Source organism: Somniosus microcephalus, chromosome 2, assembly GCF_052327205.1.
Source record: "Somniosus microcephalus isolate GS21.2 chromosome 2, FLI_Smic_1.0, whole genome shotgun sequence".
Lineage (NCBI taxonomy): Eukaryota > Metazoa > Chordata > Chondrichthyes > Squaliformes > Somniosidae > Somniosus > Somniosus microcephalus.
Window position 1 is genome coordinate 284,071,777 of NC_140988.1, and position 18,658 is coordinate 284,090,434.

Sequence of the window (18,658 nt, forward strand, 5' to 3'; positions counted from 1 at the left end):
GTTCTCTATCCAAGTCAGTACCTTGCCCCCAATCCCATGTGCCTTAACTTTACACGCTAATCTCTTATGCGGGACCTTATCGAAAGCCTTTTGAAAGTCCAAATACGCCACATCCACTGGTCTTCTCTGCACCTCTTCTAGCACCTGAATGTCTGCATCTTTTCTCAATAACCAAAACTGGACACAGTACTCAAGGTGTTGTCTGAGCATTATACAGTTTGATCATAACTTCCTGTAGTTCAACATTCTATTGACTTTTATTGATTGCTGCTCTACATTGGTTGGACACGTTGGGCTGGATTTTCCAAGCCCCGAGGAGGCAGGACAGCCGGTAAAATCGGAGAAAATGGGGGTGGCTGGCAAACCCGCCCCCATCCCGCCTCCGTGCCCCTTTGGCAGGAGGCGGGAAGATGTGTAGCTTCGGGTCCCGTCTCCTGGAGACGGGAAAGGCATTTAATCCTTTTAACTGCCTGTTAACAGGTAGTTAACAGGCAGAAAAAAAGGATTAGTGCCATTTTACCTTCACAGGTGAAGGCTTCACGACCTCGGAGAACCCCGCCGGGTTGGAGGAGACGTGGAGGAGGTCTGCGCTGGTCGGAGGCACCTGGAAGTAAGGTGCAGAGGTGAGTGATGGGTGCAAGTGTGGAGTGGTAAGTATGTAAGGTGAGTGATGTTTAAAAAAGTGTGCACTGACCTTGTTTTCTTTCTACAATCTTTAGCTGCGCTGGATGGGGAGAGCCGATATTCTCCTTGTCAATTTCACATAATGGCTGTTGGATCCTCCGATCTTATAGACATGTGAAATTTACAAAGTTGAAAGGTTTGATGAGTCCTCACCACAAAGTCTCATCAAACTAAAGAGAATGTCAGTGTTTGACAGCTTCACAGAAGTCTTGACAGATAGCACGTCTGATGTTGACGTGATCTGTCAGTGACTTCCTCCCTAATTGGCCTGCTGAGCCCGCAGGGCGGGCTTAACAAGCTCAATCGGGGGAAAATCCCTCTGATTGGTCAGGCGAGGATGGAGGCGGGACATGGACACGACAAGCAGCAGTCCCGCCTCCAACTCGCCTCCATTCACAAAATCCAGCCCGTTGAGTTTACTAAGATTCCTAGATCTCCTTTGACTTCGTCATTAGCTATTTCAACACCATTCATGGTGTATATATGATACCCATTTTTCCTTTCCATCTGTAGTACTTTGTATTTGTCTGCATTAAATTTCATCCACCTTTGTTCCAGCCACATACGTTGCTCAACTCATTCTGAATTTTGTAAGGTGCCTCATCTGATTCCACTGCCTTCCTAGCTTGGCAAAATCTGCACACTTACACTGCGTTTCAAAATCCAAGTCACTCATATAAATTAAAAATGCTATTGGCTCCAATACCGAGTCCTGGGGCACCCCACTAATTACTTCCCCAGCAACTCCACTTAATTCCTTTGGCAAGTACGCATTGTTTTCCACCCTTCAGTCAATTTTTTTATCTATTCCTAATATTTACCCTGAATCTCCACAGCTTTGAGTTTAACTCACAGCCTTTCATGTGGAACTTTGTCAAAAAGTCTTTTGAAAGTCTAGGATCACCACAATGTAGGATTTTCCACAGTCCACTTGGGTTGGCATTTCCTCAACAAAGTCAAGGAGGTTGATCAGGCAGGATTTTCCCCTTCTGAGTCCATGTTAATAGGTTATTATTGCATAGGATAATCCTCAAGATAAGTTGAAGCATGCTGGCCTACTGCACTTTTAAATATCATAAAAGCCTAATACTACAAGAACAACTTGCATTTATATAGCGTCTTTAACGTAGTAAAATGTCCTAAGGCGCTTCACAGGAGTGTTATAAAACAAAGTCTGACACCGAGTCACATAAGGAGAAATTAGGGCAGATGACCAAGAGTTTGGTCAAAGAGGTAGGTTTTAAGGAGGAGAGAGAGGTAGAGAGGCGGAGAGGTTTAGGGAGGTAATTCCAGAACTTATGTCCTCGGCAGCTGAAGGCACGGCCGCCAATGGTAGAGCGATTAAAATCGGGGATACACACAATCATTACTGTTCAAGTGGAAGAGGTGATTAGTGACATGGTGTTTTAATGTGAACTCAAACACATTCACAAGGTTTAATCTATCTGTGAAGGTGCACCGATGTAAACCTTGCTCATAAACTGTGACGATTTTGTTGGGTGCAAATGTAGTTTTCATTGAATATTTTTTTTTTAAATCACTAAGAAGTATTCTAAATACTGTTGGACATTACAACACTAAATAAATGTTCATGTTACTACAGACAGAATGGCTCAAAAATGTGCACACATACTGCTCTAATAAAGGAACACAGTCATCACAGAGAAACATGGGGCTCACTACAAAATTCTGTGACTCAATAACGAAGCCTTAATTAGTTTGAGTGATAACATTTATTTTTGCCCTTCATGCCTATTTTAATAGCAATTACTTCCCTTTATATTTAGAACCAACACAAATTTACTAATTGAGATGTTAAAATTAAGCCTAGCTTTTATAATTTTATGAAAGCACTTTAACATTTATTTTTACATTAAGAGTGTTTCTTTGAAACTCCCTCGCCATGCTTTAGAATTGCAATATGTTAGTTGAGTATTTGGAAGGAAGATGAGGAGGCGGCTCCCTCAGTGCAGAGCTAAGGGCTACCCAGTGCTGCTGTAACATTTTTATAAATTGGTCTAGAATGAAAGGAGAGGTACCATGGGAACTGAACACTGTCTAATTAAGTGGAAAAGCACGTCTCTTCATTAAGTATGTCTTCTGAAGTAGAACAGCCACAACTACTCTGAAAGGCCACGGCTATAATTATTTTAATATATATATTCAATCATTTATATATTGAACATGAACATTCATAAGATCAATATATGGAATTGCATCAAAGTGCAAGTTTTAACTTTTAGGAAAAATTTTAAAAGATATTTGTATCTTCCTTCCAGCTCCTTCTTTCTGTCTCTAATCTCCCATGGTCCTGCACCAGCTGCAGCCAAGGATGGGCAGGCAACCTAAGCTTCTGCCACTGCTAATTTATAATTAGCTGCTAGGAGGTACATCAAATGATCTTGGATTTCCCCTCATCATGATGTCTTGGCTGGCATCAGTAACTCACTAGGATAGCCCTGAACTCACATCATACCACACTGTGATACATCACATTGTACTCCCTACATGCATGGGCACTATGGTCTCTCTTAGAGAGCTATTCTTTACAATTTATAAACTGGAATAACCTTTAGAGAGGTAAGGAAATGCCACCCCAAGTATTTATAAGCAGATCAGCAGTCTAATTAAAAAGCAGCTATTAAATCGTAGACTGGAAATTATTCCAATAAAATTTCTTTTGCAACAGTAATGATTTTTTCACCTGCTGCATCAAGTGTGCAACATTTTGTCCCGGTAAATCAATACTTCAGAGTGGCAGCACCATCCCAGCATAAACACCACTGCTCATCAACACTATGGATAGCATTGGCCTGCATTGTACATGTTATGTTACAGCATCACATTAAGCATGCATGATAAATGTGTCAAAGGAAGACAGTACATCAGAACATAAGAAATAGGAGCAGGAGTAGGCCAATCGGCCCCTCGAGCCTGCTCCGCCATTCAATAAGATCATGGCTGATCTGATCCTAACCGCCAATCTACTATCACAGAACTATCTCCTGAATCTAACAGAATTAGACACATGAAATAGGAGCAGGATCAGGCTACACGGCCCCTGGGCCCGCTCCGCTACCCACAGGGCCATGACCGATCCGAACCTAGACTCATGTCCAAATTCCTGCCCGCTCCCCGTAACCCTTAATTCCCTTTACTTCTAGGAAACTGTCTATTTCTATTTTAAATTTATGTAATGATGTAGCTTCTACAGCTTTTTGGGGCAGCATATTCCATGGACCTACCACCCTCTGAGTGAAGTAGTTCCTCCTCATCTCAGTCTTGAAAGAGCAGCCCCTTATTCTAAGACTATGCCCCCTAGTTCTAGTTTCACCCATCATCGGGAACATCCTCCCCGCATCCACCCGATCCAACCCCTTCACAATCTTATGTGTTTCAATAAGATCGCCTCTCATTCTTCTGAACTCCAATGAGTAGAGTCCCAATCTACTCAACCTCTCCTCATATGTCCATCCTCTCATCCCCGGGATTAACCGAGTGAACCTTCTTTGTACTAACTCGAGAGCAAGTATGTCTTTTCTTAAGTATGGACACCAAAACTGTATGCAGTATTCCAGGTGCGGTCTCACCAATACCTTGTATAACTGAAGCAATACCTCCCTATTTTTATATTCTATCCCCCTAGCAATGAAAGCCAACATTCCATTGGCCTTCTTAATCACTTGCTGCACCTGCATACTAACCTTTTGAGTTTCGTGCACCAGGACCCCCAGGTCCCTTTGTACTTCAGTACTTTCCAGTTTCTTGCCATTAAGATAATAACTTGCTCTACGATTTTTCCTGCCAAAGTGCATAACCTCACACTTTCCAGTATTGTATTCCATCTGCCAAATCTCTGCCCATTTACTTAGCCTGTCTATGTCCCCTTGCAGGTTTTTTATGTCCTCCTCACTCACTACTTTCCTTCCCATCTTAGTATCATCTGCAAACTTTGATATGTTACACTCGGTCCCCTCCTCCAAATCGTTAATATAGATTGTAAAGAGTTGGGGACCCAGCACTGACCCCTGCGGAACACCACTAGTTACTGATTGCCAGTCTGAGAATGAACCATTTATCCCAACTCTCTGCCTTCTGTTAGATAGCCAATCCTCTATCCATGCCAGAATATTACCCCCAATCCCATGATTTTTTATCTTAAGCAATAATCTTTTGTGTGGCACCTTGTCAAATGCCTTTTGGAAGTCTAAATACACTACGTCCATTGGTTCCCCTTTATCCACCCTATATGTTACTTCCTCAAAGAACTCCAGCAAATTTGTCAAACATGACTTCCCCTTCATAAAACCATGCTGACTTTGTCCTATTAAATTATGATTATCCAAATGTCCTGTTACTGTCTCCTTAATAATGGACTCCAACATTTTACCTACCACAGATGTTAGGCTAACCGGTCTATAGTTTCCAGCCTTCTGTCTACTGCCCTTTTTAAATAAGGGTGTTACATTAGCAGTTTTCCAGTCTGCCAGGACCTTTGCTGAGTCCAGGGAGTTTTGGAAAATTATTACCAATGCATCCACAATCCCTACCGCCACTTGCCTCAAGACCCGAGGATGTAAGCCATCAGGTCCAGGTGATTTATCCGCCTTGAGTCCCATTATTTTACCGAGTACCACTTCCTTAGTGATTTTGATCGTGTTTAGCTCCTCCCCCCCTATAGCCCACTGTTTGTCCAGTGTTGGGATATTCTTAGTGTCCTCTACTGTAAAGACTGATACAAAATACTCATTCAGTGTTTTTGCCATCTCCATATTTCCCACCATTAATATCCCGGTCTCATCCTCTAAGGGACCAACATTTACTTTAGCCACCCTTTTTCTTTTTATATAACTATAAAAACTCTTACTATCTGTTTTTATAGTTTTTGCTAATTTACTTTCATAATCTATCTTCCCTTTCTTAATCAATCTTTTTGTCATTTTTTGCTGTCTTTTAAAGTTTTCCCAATCCTCTATCCTCCCACTAGATTTGGCTACCTTATATGCCCTTGTTTTTAGTCGAATACTATCCTTAATTTCTTTACTTAGCCACGGATGGCTGTCTTTTCTTTTACACCCTTTTCTTTTCAGTGGAATATATATTTTTTGGAAGTTGTAAAATAACTCCTTAAATGTACACCACTGATCATGTATCGTCTTACCCTTTAATCTATTTTCCCAATCCACTCTACTCAATTCCGCTCTCATACCTTCATAGTCTCCTTTATTCAAGCTTAGCACGCTTGTTTGAGATCCAACCTTCTCACCCTCTAATTGAATATGGAATTCAACCATGTTATGGTCACTCACTCCAAGGGGATCCTTTACTTGGACATTTTTAATTAATCCTGTCTCGTTACACAGGACCAGATCTAAGGTTGCTTGCCCCCTGGTCGGTTCAGTTACATACTGCTCAAGAAACCCATCCCTAATACACTCAATGAACTCATCCTCAAGGCAGCCCTGCCCAATTTGATTTGTCCAATTAATATGATAGTTAAAATCCCCCATAATTATAGATGTTCCCTTATTACAAGCCTCAACTATTTCCTGATTGATACTCCGTCCAACCGAGTTGCAACTGTTTGGAGGCCTATAGACTACGCCCACTCGTGTTTTTTTCCCCTTATTATTCCTTACCTCCACCCAAACTGTTTCATTATCCTGATCTTTTGACCCAATATCATTTCTCTGTATTACAGTGATTCCTTCCTTTATTAACATAGCCACCCCACCTCCCCTTCCTTCCTGCCTGTCCTTCCTGATCGTTAAATAACCTGGTATGTTTAATTCCCAGGCATTGTCACCTTGCAGCCATGTTTCTGTAATGGCCACAAGATCATACCCATATGTAGTTATTTGTGCCATTAACTCATCTATTTTGTTACGAATGCTACGTGCATTCAGATGGAGAACTTTCAAATATGTTTTGTGACACTTAGTTCCTGCTTTTGCCCTTTTTATTACTTTACCTTTTACTCCATACCTTCTGCCCCTTCCTGACACACTCTGGTTTTTAATTTCCCCACTGCTACCTAAGTCTATGACCTTCTCTGTTGTCATTTTACTGCAAAGGTATTTTCATTTAAAAAGTCTTCACTGGCACAAGATTTCAGCTTCAGTGGTGCAAGGGTTAAAAGGAAGTAACACAAGAATGATCTTGTGCTAATTATCACAGTGGAACAATCTGTTTTATTGAAGGCTGTCTCATTTTTCCTGCCTAAATTGTATGGCTGCTTGACAGCTATAGTAATAAACAGCTGGTCATAGTGCCATGCACGGAAATTAATCTTTCAGCATGAACAAGTCTCACAATCTGGTCATAAACTGTTGAAGATTCAGGAGATCATGATGATAATGTGAAATTGTGAAAGCATATGTGATCATTGTCATCTTTTTTTATACGCATTTATTTATGGTATATATTGGAAAATCTTTCATAGATTTAAACATATGAAGGTGAATGAACAATAAAATTGAGTCTTAATAAGCACAGTATTGTGATTTCCATAACCGTTAACAAAACCACTGGCTATACTATTAGAGCAGATAGATTTATAGGCAATACATTTACAAGTATCCTGTCTTAACAGTACATCAGTATAGTTTAGGGCCTAGAAATTCAGTGGGCTTTGCGCCCAGTTACCGCCCAAAGAGGGCTTCTGCGCCAGTCTGGAAACTTCGGGCTAAATTCAGTGACGCGCTAATTGCGGCGGTAGCCGGTAGCGCTGCGCTGCCACCGATGACGTCATCGGTGTGCGCAGTGCCCCGGTTCCGCCCCGACACCGGCCCGACCCCCATCTTCAGTAGCGGCCGCCTCTTCCGTGGCGGCCGCTAATAACATTCAGAGACCGGGTCCGTACTGCAGCCTTAGTGGGGCGCTTTAAGGTGGAGGTGCGGCCGGCCGCTTTTTCGGCGGCCGCCTGCCCGCACCTCCTTCCCCGGTCTCCTCCACCCACCCCCCCCCGCGGCATTGCCGGCTGGTTTCCGGGAGCCCGGCACTTCTCCGTTGTGCCGGGCTCTTTTGCCGGCACTCGCGATCGGGGCTCCGGCTGCTGCAGGCACCTCCCCCTTAAGAGAGGGAGGAAGGCCTGCAGTACCGCAGCCTGCCGCTCCGCTGCGGGTGGCGCTGCGGCAACTAGCGCGCCGATATTCAGTTTCAGCGCCCCAAGCGGGGGCGGCCACACCCTTGAACAGCGGCCGTCCTCGGCTTGGGGCGCTGAAACTGAATATCCGATGGGCGCGAGTGGCTCCGCGCCCAGCGGTAAATTCTGGGCGCAAGCGAGCTGGCGGGGCTATACCTAATTTCTAGCCCTAGAACTCTTACTTAAAGACAGTTAGGCCTAGAAATTCACTTTGGGCCCGCCAGCTGGCGTGCGCCCAAAAGTTAGCGCTGAGCGCGGAGCCAGTTGCGCCCGTCAGATATTCAGTTTTTGCGCCCCAAGTCGGAACCGGGCACTATTCCAGGGTGTGCCCGCCCCCGCTTGGGGCGCTGAAACTGAATTTCAGCGCTCTTGGCGCCGCTGCGCCACCCGCTGCGGAGCGGCAGGCTGCGGTACTGCAGGCCTCCTCCTTCTCTTAAGGGGGAGGTGCCTGCAACGGGGAGATCGCCGCTGGATAGTGCCGGCAAATGAGCCCGGCACCACGGAGAAGTGCCGGGTTCGCGGAAAGCAGCCGGCAATGCCGCGGGGCGGGGGGGGGGGTGGAGGAGGCCGGGGAAGGAGGTGTGGGCAGGCAGCCGCCGAAAAAGCGGCCGGCCGCACCTCCACCTTAAAGCGCCCCACTAAGGCTACAGGACGGCCCCGTTTTCTGATCGCTGTTTGCGGCCGCTGCGGAAGAGGCGGCCGCAACTAAATATGGCGGTCGGGCCGGTAGCGGGGCGGTAGCGGGGCACTGCACACACCGATGGCGTCATCGGTGGCGGCGCAGCGTTACTGGCTAACGCCGCCATTACCGCAGCGCTGAATATCGGCGAAAGCTCAGCAAGTGGCGCAAAAGCCCTCTTTGGGCGAAAACTGGGCGCAAAGCCTACTGAATTTCTAGCCCTTAATCTGATAACACAAACTAGTTATATGAAATCTTGCTCCATGAAATAATATTTCTTCTACTTTATGGAGGCAAATAAAACTAAACAAAATTGGAAAATGCTTAGAACTCCCCAGATAACTTGATTAGTAAATGCACAAATGGTGCAGTCCCTAGCCATATAGACCAGGCAGGTACCCTGTGTTGACTTGGCTGATCTCAAACAGTGGTGGGATAGGTAGGTTCGCCAACCCTCCGCGATTGCCTTGGAGTCTCCAGGAATTAAAGATTAATCTCCAGGACACTGCCCTGAACAACCCAGGAGACAAATAATAGGGGCATTAAAAATAGTGTTATTTTCATTTTCTTTAAACAATTTTGTTTATTAATTACGAAAATGACAGAGATGGGGAAAATAAGGTTAAGTAATTACAAAACTGAAGTCATCCTCTTCGGCTCCTGCAAACACTCACTTGGGTCCGTTCTTGACATCAACAATCTCCTTAGCTCCAGCAAAGGCTAAGCCAAGAGGTGTGTAACCTTGGCTTTCTGCTCAACCTTAAGCTCAGCTTCCTCCTCATATGTGACCCATTACCAAGACTGCTTTCGTTCACCTTTGAAACATTGTCAATTTTTGCCACTACCTCTCCTTCTCTGATGCCTAAACAGTAATCAATGTCTTTGTCCCGGAGAATTAATTTATCATTATTTTTATTCTCGGGTTGTGGGTGTTGCTGTGGCCAGGCCAACATTTATTGCTCATCCCTAGTTTGCATTGTTTCCATACTTTTCTTGGTTTTACTTTCATGGACACAAAGGGAAGAGCTCAGCAGAACCATTGACAAACTGCAGAAAATTGCATAATTACTGCAAAGGTCAGAACATGGGAACTCACACTAAAAAAAATCTTCAATATACTGTTTAAACAAAGAAATCAGAAAATAAAAATAAATCAAAGAAATGGCATCAAAATCAATGATATGACATTCACAAATATTATGAAGCGGCCTTGAATAACTGCTTTGTAATTCTGTGGTTAAGAAATAGAGGAAACAAAAAACAAAATCTGGAGTCAGACTTTCATAAAAGGAAGAATCATTGGTGAAGAAGTCAAAGTTGAACATGAAGAATATTATAAAACAGTTGATACTTAACTATCTTGTTGGCAAATCTCTTGCTTTTACATTGATCACACAGTAAAGACACAAAGGCTAAATAATGCTGCGATCGAATAATTTGTTGAATCAAAACTACACACTCCAACACAGATATCAATACATTAGGCTGTAGGAAGCTTATGACAACAGCTTTATTCATTGAGGTTGGGTAATATATTAAAAAAACAAATTGTTTCTCACACTTCCTTTTCCTAGTCAAGACATTTAGAAATGCTCACAAATGCTAGTGTTGTGTGTCGTTGAATCTTGGGAGCTCTTTTTAACAATGTTAACATGAAATACTGATAGTTTATACCACACCTGCTAATAGTGGTTAGTGGTTTATTTTCAGTGTTTGGTTTACAGAACAAGTTATTCCTGGGACTATTTTCAGATATTCACATGTTCATTCACCTTAATTTCCCTCTTAAAAAAAAGTGCTTGAGCATAAAGACCTGCCAAGCAATTTTTTTTGTGGGCATGGCAGACGAATAATAGTAGTTTAAATGCAGGTACCACTAAAAACATGCCTTCAAACACTGGGAAAAATACATCAATTACCTTAACTTTTTCTTTCTTTTAATAAAGTCTGTACAAGGATGGAAATGTTACGTATTCTGATGGAAATAAAAGTTTATATTCTCCTGGCTACAACATATTTCTTTGCTTTTCATTCTCAAATCTTCACGTTTGCATTTCACTACTTCTTTTAATCAGACATGCATCAACACTCAAGTGAAGGCTAATATTAAGCACAATGCTGTCAGACCTCCATTCAACATTTAATTTTCTTACTATATGTCTAACTCTATTTCTACTAACTTAGGTTTACTCAAAATAGGAATATTTTAATCGGAAACTAAATTTACTTGTAGTTGAACATCACCACACATGTGTAGAACACATTCAAGTGCAGATTTAAACCAATTATGGTGACAGTCTACACAACCTGCTTACCTTTCTGGGTTAATATGATGTAACAAGTCTTTGTTGTTTGTCCTACAGGTATATTTAATTTAAGTATGTAAGTGTTGTGACGCAATACTACAGTGATAATTGAGAAGAGCAGCTGAAGTAACATGCTAAATATCTAAGCAGCAATTTCTTCTCAGGATCCAGTTAAGCATAGAAGAAGCTCAAGTGAAAATAGAGAGTCTACAACTTTACATACAGTCCGTAAACCAATGAATTCCCTCAGCATTTAAAAACAAGGAAAACAACTCATTCGCCTGCAAGTTGTGGGCCATCTAGCGCTACTGGAGTAGCAGGCTGCAGAACTTTATGTGAATAAACACAAATCACAAGGCAGAACATTTAATATTACTAGCTGACAGCACAAACACTACAACTCTAGATAAACACCAAGTAATGAAGCTAGCTGCACTTCAAACATGACAATATGCACTATTACATTAACAAGTAGAGAGTGCTAACAGACACACCTAGACACGGACACATAAGCAATATCATACTTACAATCATCTGTAAAAACCGGCATGCACAGCAATTAAAGAAACAGTCATCAGTCAATGTAAGACCACATTCTAGTATTTTCTGATTGTATACCATAATAGACAAGGTTGACAGCAATTACATTAAAAAAAAAATTTTTTTAATCCTTAAATATTTTATTTTGCTCCCCCACAGAAAGACCCAAGTTCAATCACTGCTCTATACTGAATTAGTGGCAGCAGTAGGGAAGATATAACTGGTCTCAGCCCCAAACAGGAAAGGAAAATAAATTAGACAGGGTTCCTGCTCCTGATCATTATCCAGCAATCAGAGCAGCCTAGTACGGAGAAGACCCTGGCTCACAGTTGTTGCAAGTGTAAGAAAACAAGCCCATCGGTAGCACTGCACCGGTAATGCACCAACAATACACTGCAGCAGCATCTGAGCTTCAGTAAACATGATGTTGGTGCTATCACCCATCTAAGGTCACATTTAGCATCAGCTAAAAAAAAATGGGTCGCAGAACCATATAAATCAAGATGCTATGCACAGGTTTAAAGAGATCATTTGCTGTAGCTAATCAAACACTATTAAATGTCGGACATTTCCTGGAGTATCAATTACTGTGCAATTACTCTTAATTTCCATACACTGTAGAACCAAATTTTCTTTGGCAAAACTGTGGAGGCATAGTCTCAGGATAAGGGGTCAGCCATTTAAGACCGAGATGAGGAGGAATTTCTTTACTCAGAGGGTTGTGAATCTTTGGAATTCTCTGCCCCAGAGGGTTGTGGATGCTGAGTCTTTGAGTATATTCAAGACTGAGATAATAGATTTTTGGACTCTCGGGGAATCAAGGGATAGGGAGATCGGACGGGAAAGTGGAGTTGAGGTAGAAGATCAGCCATGATCTTATTGAATGGCAGAGCAGGCTCGAGGGGCCGTATGGCCTACTCCTGCTCCTATTTTTTAAGTTCTTGTGTTAAGCTGAGCAAACCTAGGGTGGAATTTAATATTATGTTTTCCTTTTTTCATGGTATGTATTAACTTTCTTTCTGATTCTTCGCTCTAAGTCTGTCTCAGACCTGCCCAATAGCTGGTCCAAGCCTCCTGCAGTGCTGTTTACTAATTACCAGGAGGAGTTGCATGTTGTTAACACAGGGTTTATCTCTCTCAAAATATTCCTCCCTGACTGTAGGTGCCCCACCTCCCTCCACACTTGTACAACTGAAATACAAAACTCATCTAGTGAGGAACCTTGGCTGCAAAGCCACATCCTGCCCACTCTGGCACAGAGTGTTGGAGCTCCATGAGGTAATCCACCCAATATAGTATAACTTTTAAAGGGACTTCAGATTTCTCTTAAACTAAATGCTGCAGAATAATTTATTTGCAGTCCTATAAAAGTCTTAACCTCACCTTTGATTACTAAATTTCATAAAAATAAAATCTTTTAAAAATTATTAAAAATCACATGTAGCCTGCTCTGAATTTAAGACCTTGAAATCAAACTTATTGGGGTACTGGGGTACATTTTTGCCTGGGCCCGTTTTCGGGCCTGAACTCAGTTGGAGGCAACGGCACCCAAACCAAGAGGCTTGTGGATCCTCAGTCCTCACCTACACACTCAGGATGAGCTGTCGGCGCAGTTACGTCTCCGCAGACAACTTGCCCCATGTGAAAAAAACAATTTCGGACCGACTGCCTCACCATCAGCAGCTCTCAGATAAGTTCAGAGATGGGGTTGGAGCCGGCAACAGGGGATGGGGGAGGGGTTTGAGCGATTGCCATGACTGTGGAGCATTCCTGCTCCTCCTGGCTCCAGAGAAAGGTTTTTAAACCTGAAAATAAAACCTTACCTCTCATTGGCAGCAGAAGGGCCCACTGAAGAATCCTGAGCAGTGCAGTCACGATGTCTGCCCCACTCATCAGATCCTTCAACAGACATTCGGCCCCTAATTAACATATGCAAGGGCCCAACACTAGTTTAAGGTGGCCATCTGGGATGCCTAAAATATGGGCACACGAATTTAGCAGTGGGTCCAATGCCTGTGCAGATTGGCTGCAGACCATCCCAGTGTTAAATTGATATGCTTTGTGCCTGTTTTATGCCTCAAAAACTGACACGATGCATAGTATTTCTACCCTCCTGTATCTAAATCTTTAACATTAAATAATTGTGAAATGATAGCACTCACACCTTAAAATTATTACCAATTTGTTACAAATGTACCCTTGGGTCGAGATTTTAAAACGTTATTAGTTAATGTGGATTATAAACATTGAATTCCTGTCCACCAGTTCACTTGAATTGTCATCCTGGGGGCAATATTTCAATAAACCTCATTAGCAATTCCATCCATCACGAAGATGTTATAGCTAAAGAGAGACCATTTCTTGATTGATAGAAGAGCAGAGAAAGGAAGAATGCATAAAAGAGTAATCGCCATTCTTTCTAAATGATGCCTTCTCTGTATGTACTCACTGGAGTATACTAGATCAGTGAAACTGAACAGAACAGCAGTTCAAACAGTCTAATGTAAGACATAAAACAATGTACAAATAGGTGACATGGTGATGAAGCAAGCTGATATTATAATAGCCTTCTCCACAGACCGGTAGAGTGCAAGGTTGTCTTCACAATATCCCACCTGCGTATCACCTTATGGGGGAAATAGGTCAGAGGTGAGCTAAAGTTATTTTAATAGAATAAAGTTTCCTGTGTTCTAAATAATCTCCAGTCTGACAGACTCCCACATTCCTCTAATATAAAAGCAAAATACTGCAGACGCTGGAAATCTGAAATAACCCACGAACAAACACATCTTCCCCTCCCCTCCCCTTTCAGCATTCCAAAGGGACTGTTCCCTCCGTGACACCCTGGTCCACTCCTTCCAGGTGAAACAACGATTAACTTGTACTTCTTGCAATTTAATATACTGTATTCGCTGCTCACGATGCGGTCTCCTCTACATTGGGGAGACCAAATGCAGACTGGGTGACCACTTTGCGGAACACCTCAGTTCGGTCTGCAAGCATGACCCCGAGCTTCCGGTCACCTATCACTTTAATTCTCCGCTCCATTCCCACTCTGACCTCGGCCTGCTACACTGTTCCAATGAAGCTCAACATAAGCTTGATGAACAGCACTTCATCTTTCTATTAGGCACTTTACAGCATCTGGACTCAACATTGAGTGCAACAATTTCAGGTCATAACCTCTGCCCCCATTTTTTTCCAGACGGCAGCTGTTGATGATTCTGCTATTCCCATTTACACCTCTTTTAGACCCATCTTTTGTTTCTTTACTTGTCCCATTATCATCTCCTTTTGCCTTGCATTATCATTCCATTTGTCATTTAATCTCTCCTGCTTTCCACCCTATCACAGACCTCCCCTCCCTCCTTTCACTGCCTCTGTACTTGCTTAAAACCTGAGACATCTCTAACCTTATCAGGTTCTGATAAAAAGTCATTGATCTAAAGCGTTAACACTGTTTCTCTCTCCACAGATGCTGCCTGACCTGTTTACATAGGATTACATTACATAGGATATATGGGACAGAAACAGGCTATTCGGCCCAACCAGTCCATGCCAGCGGTTATGCTGATAGATTTAGATGAGGAAAGACTCAGTCTTTCCTCATCTAAATCTATCAGCATAACCCTCTATTCCCTTCTCCCTTATATGCTTGTCTAGCCTCCCCTTAAATGCATCTATGCTATACTAGCTGAAGTGCCCGGCGGTGCCGAGGCTTTTTCGAGGGCATGTTGTTGTTGGAAGAGAGAGAGAGAGCGACTGGGGGGAAGAGAGAGGGCGACTGGGGGGAAGAGAGGGAGGGGAGGGGAGGGAGGGGAGGGGGGAGGGAGGGGAGGGGGAGGGGAAGGGAGGGCGGGGGAGGGGGGAGGGGGAGGGCGGGGAAGGGGGGAGGGCGGGGAAGGGAGGGCGGGGGGAGGGGAGGGGGGAAGGAAGGGAGGGAGGGGGGGAAGGGAGGGAGGGGGGGAAGGGAGGGCAGGGGAGGGGAAGGGAGGGAGGGAGGAAGGGAGGGCAGGGGAGGGGAAGGGAGGGCGGGGGGGAGGGGAGGGAGGGGAAGGGAGGGCGGGGGGGAGGGGGAGGGAGGGCGGAGGGCGGAGGGGAGGGAGGGCGGCGGGCGCCCCCCCTGAGGGTCGCGACCCCCCCCCGAGGGTCGCGCCCCCCCCCCCCCCGGAGGTGAAGACCGCCGATTGCGCGCGCAGCAGGAGCTGAGACGCGGCGTCTCTCTCGGCCGGCGGGCCCGGTTGCCAGGGCAACCGTGACGCTGACCAAGCCAGAGAGAGAGACGCCGCGTCTCAGCTGCTCCTGCTGCGCGCGCGGCCCCCCCCCCCGCCCCCGAGGGTCGCGGCCCCCCCCCCCCCGAGGCTCGCGGCCGCCCCCCCCCTCCCCCCGGGGTGAAGACCGCCGATTGCGCCCGTTGCCAGGGTAACGCTGGACGCTCAGCAAGCCCCGGCAGAGAGAGACGTCTCAGCTCCTGCTGCGCGCGCACCCTAGCGGCGCTGGGCTGAGGCTCGGCCCTCCAGCCTTCGAGGTGCCTAGCTCGGGCGTGGGTGCGGAGGAGACGCCGAGGCTTCTAGGCCTACCTGGAAAAACGGGGAAAGGTAGGAAAATTAATGAGATTAGATAAGTTAATTACTTTCTAAATCATTTTTTTTAAAAACAATATGTGTTTTAAAAGCAACGTTTTTTTTTTAAGACGCAGAAAGCGGGAAAAAGAAAGGAAAAGTTTGGAATCAAGATGGCGGCGACTCACCTCGGTTCAGAACGATAAAGCCCGGCCACACGCGCACCGATTGGCCCGGCGGCACACGCCAGCAACCCGGCGTACGATTGGTCGAGCTCGAGGTCACTCTGTCGCTAATGAGCGGATAATGAGATGCTAATGAGCGGAATGTTGAAGGTTTTTGGGATACCGCGGGCGCAATTTTAGCCCGGCCGAAACGTAAATACGCTTAAAACCGTCTCGGAAGCGTAAGCTTTCTTTGGAGGTAACGCGCGCATAGGTACGCCCTGTAACTTTCGAGTGCATACCCGCAACGCACACGCGATGACAGACAGATAGACAGATAGACAGATAGAAAGACAGAATGACAGAAGTACCGATTTATATATATAGATGCTGCAACCAGTCCCTGTGGTAGCGAGTTCCACATTCTCACCACTCTTTGGGTAAAGAAGTTTCTTCTGAATTCCCTATTGGATTTCTTGGTGAATATCTTATATTGATGGCCTCCAGTTATGCTCTTCTCCACAAGTGGAAACATTCTCTCTGTATCCACTCTATCAAAACCTTTCATAATTTTAAAGATCTCTATTAGGTCACCCCTCAGCCTTCTTTTTCAAGAGAAAAGAGACCCAGCCTGTTCATCCTTTCCTGATATGTATACCCTCCCATTTCTGGTATCATCCTTGTAAATCTTCTCTGCAACCTATCCAGTGCCTCTGTATCCTTTTTATATGGCGACCAGAACTGTACGCAGTACTCTAAGTGTGGTCTAACCAAGGTTCAATACAGGTTTAGCATAACTTCCCTACTTTTAAATTCTATCCCTCTAGAGATAAACCCTAGTGCTTGGTTTGCATTTTTAATGGCCTTGCTAACCTGTGTCGCAACTTTTAGTGATTTGTGTATTTGTACTTTGAGATCCCTTTGTTCCTCTACCCCACCTAGAATCGCACCCTCCAAGTAATGTGACCTCCCTATTCTTCCTACCAAAATGTAATACCTCACATTTGTTGAACTTCATTTGCCAATTATATGCCCATTCTGCAAGCTTATTAATGTCCTTCTGTAATTTGTTGCAGTCCTCCTCAGTATTGACCATCCCCCCCAATTTGGTGTCATCTGCAAATTTAGAACTTGTGTTTTTGATTACAAGGTCTAAATCGTTAATGTAAATTGGGAACAACAGTGGTCCCAGCACTGATCTTTGTGGAACACTACTACCCACCTTCTGCCACTGTGAATAGCTACCCTTTACCCCAACTCTCTGATTTCTGTCTTGAAGCTAGCTAGCTATCCATTCTGCTACCTGTCCCCTGACTCCGCATTTTCTGACCTTGTTCATCAGTCTATTATGGGCTACCTTATCGAATGCCTTTTGAAAATCTAGATAAATTACATCTACTACATTACCATTGTCTACTCTCTCTGTTACCTCTTCAAAAAATTCAATGAGGTTGGTCAAGCAAGACTTTCCCTTTTGAAATCCATGCTGACTATTCCTTATTATATTTTTGGTTTCTAGATGTTCTTCTATTTTCTCTTTTAGTAGGGATTCCATTATTTTTCCTACCACCGATGTTAAGCTGGCTGGTCTATAATTCCCTGGACATGTGCTATCCCCCTTCTTGAATATAGGTATTTCCAGCATTTTTTGTTTTTATCCCACATTCCTTTCACTGGATCCATTTCCCATTGTGTTAAGATATAAAATTGCTAAGTTATCTCACATTTCTGTCAACCGATCGCATCTCCTGCCTTGACTATGCCTGCCACCTATGATCAAGCTGTAGGTAGCATTGTCCATTGGAGCAGAGCGCCAGATGGTGGTCACCATTAATCTCATATACTGCAAGTGATGATTGGGAAGGGGCAGCTGAGGGTCTAACCTGGGGGGCTGTTGATACTGCCTGGTCCTGGGATGCAACAGTTGCCATTGTACTACTGATGAAATTGGCAGCTGGAACGGACTGCTGTAAGCAATCTCCTGGGAGAGACAGCAGAGACAAGCAGGCTAAAAGACAGAGAGGGTAATTTTGACTTTGGGTGATGGTGTGAAATGGGTGATATCAATTCAGCCAAGCATTATAGATCTCCCCAGATTTTTATTTCCATCGACTTCAATAGAAATGACTATCAGAGGAGATGTATACCGGGCGGCTGAATCGATATCGCTGGTTTTACACTATCACCCAAAGTCAAAATTACTCCTGGGTGTGAACTGCCTTCCCTCGCCCGAGTGCGGGTCAAAATTGCATAGCCACTATCTCACCACAAAGGCAAGAGAGAGTCAGATAACAAAGTACAAACTGATCCAGGGTCTCATTCAGCCCCTCGAGCCTGTTCCATCATTCGATTATATCCTTGCTGATTTGTACCACAACTCCATTTACTTGCCTTTTCTTCAAATCCCTTGATACCCGTACCAAACAAAAATCTATTGATCTCAATCTTGAAAATTTCAATTGACCCATCAGCCAGAGACTTCTGGGAGAGAGGGTTCCATATTTCCACTGCACTTTGCGTGAAAAATTGCTTCCTGATTGCACTCCTAATGATGCACGTTTTCCGCCCAGTTTTTGCCA

At 44.2% G+C, this 18,658-nt stretch overlaps 1 protein-coding gene across 12 annotated transcripts in view; it reads right to left on the reverse strand.

Annotated features, from left to right (window-relative positions):
- unc13bb (unc-13 homolog Bb (C. elegans)) overlaps positions 1 to 18,658 on the reverse strand; it is an 807,248-nt gene that overhangs the window by 54,764 nt on the left and 733,826 nt on the right. Inside the window, exon 36 of one of the 12 annotated variants that reach the window (XM_085972883.1) lies at positions 8,710 to 11,347. The exons of the other annotated variants lie outside the window; for them this stretch is intronic. Coding sequence (XP_085829009.1) covers positions 11,273 to 11,347 — 75 coding nt within the window. The 3' untranslated portion in view covers positions 8,710 to 11,272. Of the gene's footprint in view, positions 1 to 8,709; positions 11,348 to 18,658 lie in introns of those variants that run through there. 12 annotated transcript variants of the gene reach the window in all.